The sequence below is a fragment of the Trichechus manatus genome, unplaced genomic scaffold, assembly GCF_000243295.1.
Source record: "Trichechus manatus latirostris isolate Lorelei unplaced genomic scaffold, TriManLat1.0 scaffold00052, whole genome shotgun sequence".
Taxonomy (NCBI): domain Eukaryota; kingdom Metazoa; phylum Chordata; class Mammalia; order Sirenia; family Trichechidae; genus Trichechus; species Trichechus manatus.
Genome location: NW_004443988.1, coordinates 13,357,988 through 13,364,345, shown reverse-complemented (window position 1 = coordinate 13,364,345; position 6,358 = coordinate 13,357,988). Strand labels below are relative to the sequence as shown.

The 6,358-nt window shown below is 51.9% G+C and overlaps 1 protein-coding gene across 1 annotated transcript in view; it reads left to right on the top strand.

Moving 5' to 3' along the window:
* The first annotated feature begins 2,315 nt into the window (after positions 1-2,315).
* TNFAIP8L3 (TNF alpha induced protein 8 like 3) overlaps positions 2,316-6,358 on the top strand; it is a 64,871-nt gene continuing 60,828 nt past the window's right edge. The window contains exon 1 of the mRNA XM_004377660.2: positions 2,316-2,382. Coding sequence (XP_004377717.1) covers positions 2,331-2,382 — 52 coding nt within the window. The 5' untranslated portion in view covers positions 2,316-2,330. The remainder of the gene's footprint in view (positions 2,383-6,358) is intronic.

The following is a 6,358-nucleotide window of genomic DNA, read 5'->3' as shown; positions in this document are numbered from 1 at the left end:
ATTGGCCAGTGTCCCCTTCCTCCTCCTCAGCCTTTTATTTCTAGGCTGAAATGCAATAGGTACTCGGTAGAGATCCAGCGACTGATGGGTATATGTGTATCATCACTGTGCTCTCCTGGTACTTCGCTTACTGTCGATCAAGTTCCTGTAAGTGGGTATTTCTTTCTCCCTCATCCTTCAACCCAGACACCTGTCCATTTTTAAAAAAATCTTCCACCAAGCGCCAGGAGAGGAGGTCTGTGGGAGCAGAGAAAATTTCCTGTTGTTGAACACTAGCTTTTAGAGGAAGCTGAATGTCTTTTCAATCCAATATGCTCTGTTCTGTGAAGCTATTGTTTTTCCTAAAGACTGCAAAGCTATTACGGCAAACTTTTAAATGGTCCCAGTTATTTATCTTTTTGAGTATGAACTTTTACCCAAATTTTGCCATTCCTTTTCTCTTTTCATTTAAAAATGTGATTTTTCTAAATAGGATTCACTAGATCTGAGAACTAATATTCTTTCCATGATAATGGCTAAGATTTGTCAAACACTAACTGTGTGCCAGGCACTGGGTAATAGTTTCCACACCCATTATTTCATTTACTCCTTACACCACCCTATGAGGGAGACGCCAACATATGAGGAAACTGAAGGCGCTTAAGCCCTTGTCCAAAGTCACAACATACCTAGAGTGGGGCTCTTGACCACTCCATGGAAATCCACCCAGCTTTCTCACTAAAGCTCATAAGTTTGGCCATCCAGAAAACTTTTTCCAAGAATACAAAGTAGAGCTGTATTTGCACTCTGTGAAGCCCATACCTTCACTAAAGGCAGCCCCCAGGTAGCCAAGAAGCCAAAACTCACTTGTGACACTATATCACAGAGGTTAGGTGCAGGTCTGGATATCAGACAGTACTGATTTCATCAGCCCCAGCTCGCCTACTTACTGGATGTGAGACCACAGGAAAGTTACCTACCCTCTCTGAGGTTTAGTTTCCAAATCTGTAAATGGGGATAACAATATAGGTTGGACTCTATGAAGCTGCCAACTTTCAACCATTTTTTACCTCCAAATAGCATTTTCAAATAACTCAACCTAAAGTCTTCACTGGGTCTCTTTCGATTAAATGAGTGCACACAGGAAACAATAAATCGCGCTTTTTAGAAAGCGCTGATTTCCTTTTGCTCAGGTCGATAAAATTCGTTTGCATTCTCTGAGCGCACTTTACGTGCAGAGAAGCCAGCCTGAGATTATGTAAATGTTGTAGCCAGTAACTCCGGAGACAAGAAAACTGCGTGGATAATCAAGAATTAACAAAGGCGCTCCCGAGCCCTGTTGCTCCATGCATCCCCCCCGCCCCGTCTCCAGTTTAGTCTCTTAATTAATAAAATTTTTTTTTAAATTAGGAAATCGGGGAGGGGGTTGGTGAGGAAGTTAATCCCATCAGACAAAGAAAAGTTTTTTAAAATCAATTCCTACCCCGCGAGTTGGCTGCGCTAAGTGGCACGGTTCCTTGACTGGCAGGGCGGGTCTAGCCTTCCCGGCGAGGGCTCAGACGCTAACTATCAGCTCAAACGCCGGTTCCCCAATCTGCCGCGCCCACGCCGAGCGAATAATAGTAATAGCCAGAGTTGGCATTACCTGCTGCGTGTTGTTTACTTCCTCGCTAGGTGCCAGGCCCTGCGCTTGGCGACCAAGCCCTGGCCCCTCACAAGTATTATCTTATTTACTCCCCGCTATGTTCCTACGAGCACAGAACTATCATTATCTCCATTTTCAGGATAAAGAAACAGACACCGAGAGGTTGAGTCACTTGACCAAGCTCTCCGAGCGAAATACGACTAGAACCCAGGCAGCCCAGAATTCCCACTCGGAATCTCTCCTTTTCCTACGCGGTAGAGGTGCTTTTTCACCCAAGAAGCCTCCAAAGTTAGTCACACCCAAGGGAAGGGGCACGACCCCGCCGACCAGCACACCCTCGCCGCGCGCAGCTCGTCCAGGGTGCCGAAAGAGGAGCGGCACCGCCCCGGGGTATTTAACCCCAGTCTGCAAGCCGCCGGGCGTCCGACGCTCCGGCTCCTCCCGGCTCGCGCCCTCTCTCCCCTCCGCCCGCCTCTCTCCTGGCGCGCCGCACCTTCCTCCCTGCATTCGCCTCGCGTGCAGGCACCGGCCGGCGGGCGTCGGGAGCGGGGCGCGGACGGCGGGCAACGCTCGCCTCTGCGGAGCCGCCCCCGGCCGAGGCCGCCGCGCACCGCCCAGCCCGCGCCGCCCCACTTCCCGCACCGAGTGCACCGCGGAGCTTAAGCTGGGACGCCAGGCGGCTGAGGACGCCCGGCCAGCCCGCAGCATGGATTCGGATTCCGGCGAGCAGAGCGAGGGCGAGCCCGTGACCACCGCAGGTACAGAGGGGCCGCCGCCGCCCAGCAGAGAGGGCTGGGGCCCGGGGGGAGAGGAGGCCCGGGCAGGAAATCGTGAGTAGTTCTCCCAGCTGCCAGGCGGGAGGCCGATCCCCAGCATCCGGATCCCTTCCAGGCCGAGACTGGGGGTTGCTCCGCGCCCTGAGTTTGCTTTGGGGCTCCCCTCTCCCAATTGCACTTGGGCGCGCGGGAGAGAGAGGAGGTGGATTTGCTGGGGGCTCTTGGCGCTGCCGGACTCCTGCAGCGGGCTGGGGTCTCCCGGGCTGGGTGGGGGCGGGGAAGGTTTCGGGAAATCCACGTCCCGTAGTCTGCTGCAGCGAGGGTTGCAACACATCAGCCTTTTGGAATAACTTGCCAAGCGTCGGCCAGGTCCCTGAACCCAGGACGCTGGAGCCACGCTGCGGAGTAGGTGATCAGCTCGGAGGGTTTGACGGGGAACTCCAGGAAGGAAAGGCCCCGGGGGTGGACGAGCAGCGGTGAAACCAAAGCTCGTGGCTGCGGTTCCCGAGGCTGCTAAGCGAGCCGGTGCAGAAGCGCTCGCCCATCGCCGCCCGGCAGCCGACCGAGGAGGTCCCAGCGGAGGGGGGCCCGGAACGCAGACGCTTGGTTGTGCGGAGCCGGGCTTCGCGTTTTAGAGGCACCGCCAGCTCGTCACAATCGATAGTTATCGAAGCAATGGGTGGATGCATACTTAGGAAAAAAATGAATGTCCTCCCCCGCCTCTCCGTGATACTGAGCAACAGGAGGAAGCCACCCACTGCCTTGGGTTGACTTACCTCCAAGCTTCTGCTGGTCCCCACCGGCCCACCCCGCCCCGGGCCCACACACCTGGGACCGACTTGCTCGCCCCACGTGCCCGGGGCTCCCAGCACCCTGAAGACTAGCCATGGCCGGCAGACCTGTGACCTGCCTGCTGGGATCCTCCTGGTAGTGACTCGAAACTCCAGTTTGGCCCTCACATTTCCCAACGTCAGACGCAATCCTGAAGGAAGGGCACAAGTGACGAGGCACTGTCAGCCCAGGCTGGGGTGTAGCAAAGGTAGGCTCAGGAGCCGGGTAGGACAGTGCCAGACAGGACAGTGCCAGGCGTTGTGCCAAGGGCCTACGTATATTATTCCCCTTAATCCTCACCACACCTAGTGAGGTGCTTATTATGTCCATTTTACAGAGGTTCAGAGAGGTTAAGTGGCTTGCCTACGTCTCACAGCCAGGGAGCAGCCAGGTCCAAGGACTTCTTTTCCACTGCCTCCCACCGGGTGGCTGTGGTCCACCGATGTGGGCGTAAAGGAAAGGTGGCTTCACTAGGATGCCTCTGTGTGAGGATATCTGTGTGTACAAGGGCCACCTGCTTTGTGTAGGTGTGTGTGGATATATTTCACAAACATGAGCCCTTTGCCTGCCTGTATGTTTCTGTGCCTATACAGGTGGCCCGTGGATCTCCTCCCATCACTTAAAAGTTTCAGTGGTGTGTATCTAAGTCTGTTTCCAGAGCTCAAAAGGGCGAGGACATTGGCACTGACCTTTACTCTCTCAGGATCCCAGGGACTAACGTTCTTCATGCTTCCCCTCCCCCTAACCTCCTATCCCTTGTGAGGGTTGATGTAGAGGGGGGAGGAGGATAAAGAGGCTTAGCCAAAGATGAGGGGAGGAGGAGAGAGGGAGGGAGGAGAAACTCCAGAACAGTTTGTACATGGTTCAGATGAGAGGGGGCAAAGTTCTTAAGTGCCCTGGTGCCGTTTTCCTCCAGCTGCCCCATGGAGGAACATCCCTGTCTTTGTGCATATCAGTTTGTGGAGACAGCCTCTGCAGAGCTAAGAGCACATGCTAGATGGGTCAGATAAGGAATAGGGCAGCCAGCTCTTGTGAGCTGTCACCATGTGTTTGCGCCTTACTGTTTTCTACAGTCATTTCTTCTTTCTTCGTGGGCTTGAATCTTACAAGTTGAACATTTATTTGAATGTCACAAACCATTCTGCTAAATGGCATTCAATCTCACTGAAAGTACTCTCCTTTATGACAAAGCCTCAAATTGGGATGCTAATTCATTGCTTTGCTTCTATGGCTGTATCCTGTCGAATGAAAATCCTTGTTGCAGCTTCAGATACAGGTTAAATGACAGGTGTTATTCTTCGGGGTTGACCTTTGTTCCTAGGGGAAGCTTGTCATTCATCTGGTGACCTGTATGTGTGCAAGCCGAGTAGGTGATGGGTTTGTAACTGAGAAAGACAAAGGTGAGTGGGACCTGCTGGAGTACTTCTGTGTGTCTGTGTGCACCTGTCTCAGAAGGAGGTGAGATCTAGGGCTGCTTCCTTCTCAACACCCTTCCCTTCCCACACTTGTGAAAGAGCCAGGTTAAAGTTAAGAGCCTAGACTCTGGAATTAGACAGACCTAGGTTTCAATTTCCACCTGAAGGGCAAGTTAATTAACCTCTCCAATTCTCCGTTTCCCCCTCTGCAAAACAGGAGTAACAATAGAACCACAAGAGTGTTGGCAAGGTTAAATTAAATAACATATGAAAAGCGTTCCTGGTAGGTACGTAGTAATCAGTAAGTAAATGGTGCTGTTGTTTGTATTCTTACCTGATTGGATTATTGTGAGAACGCTGCTAAACGATATACCCCAGTGCTTTGTCGATTGCTAGGCACATGTAACACAGATTGTTGTCCTTATTATCACATTAATAAGATCGCTTAAGGAGATTTGTTCTGAATTTTTTCCTTTTCACTCTCTTACTCTCTTTCTCTGGTGTGTGTATGCGTGTGTGTGTGTGTGTGTGTGTGTGTATGTGTGTGTTTGCCATGTTTTTTTTTTTAACCTCATGCCACCCACAAGCTCAAGGTTTGAAGATGGGGACATTCAAAACTGCTGCTTTTACCACCCCTTCCTCCAGCTCTAGGGAAAGTTGTAAACAGCAGATAACTCCTTACCCATCCACTTTCTAACCTGGAGATGGGAGTGCTCCCCTCTTTCATGCCCTTCAAATGGCAGAAGGGGGCATCCCTTCTTCCACCCCCACACTGGTGAACTGGCAGGAGGCACAGAAGGTGCTCACCACTCTCCCTTCCACTTCTGCCCATCGCAGTCACCTTACCAGTCACCAGTGAGCAGAGGAGTGAGGAAGTCTCTGTGGTCCACCCACTCTTTACTGTACCCCTCTCAGGAGACTTCTGAAGATCTCCCCACTGTGTGCTGTGCAGACCTTTCATAGAGCAACAGCCTGCAGTGGAGGCTCCAGATGGGGGTGGGTTTGAGGTTTATCTCAATCTGCATTATCTGGTGTCAAGGAAACACAGTATGATGTTCCTGTGTCCTTCTGTTCCTGCAGCTCTTCTCTGCCTTTCTGGAGTCTTTGGTTCCTTCTATGATTAGCAAGGAGGCAGGGTTTGTGGAACACTGGATTCCTTCCAGAGACCTAACTTGGCAGCCTCTCCTTTGACAAACCCACCATCCGTCTCTCAGAAGCCTTAGAGTTTGGTATGTTAACTCAGGAGTGATTGAGAGTCTTTCCCGAGAAGCAACAGGGGAGAAAATGTTAGCGATGTCAGCTTTTCCCGTTTCTCACTCGGAAGACTAAGTCTATCCAGCTGAGAGGGAAGATGAGCTACTTCCACTCACAACTAGATGGTCCAGGGCAGTCGAGCTGATAGGGCATCCTTGCAGCTGGGTAGGTGCCACAGAAGAGCATTTTATCTGACAAAGCTGCTATGTGATAGGGAGACCTCCAGAGAAATAAAGAACAGAAAGCAGAGGGCCTTAACTCTGCCCTCCTACCCTTCCCTCTCCCAGGTCCTAAGCTTTGCCCATGTGAATACAGGGACAAGGAGTGGTAAGATGCAGTATGTGGCCAAGGGGAAACAAGGCCTCCCGGGAGGCAGACACAGCCTGAGCAAGGCACAAACAAACAGGGAGGTGACTGAATATAGTGTATACTGGGGAGAAATGGGAAATGAAATGAGG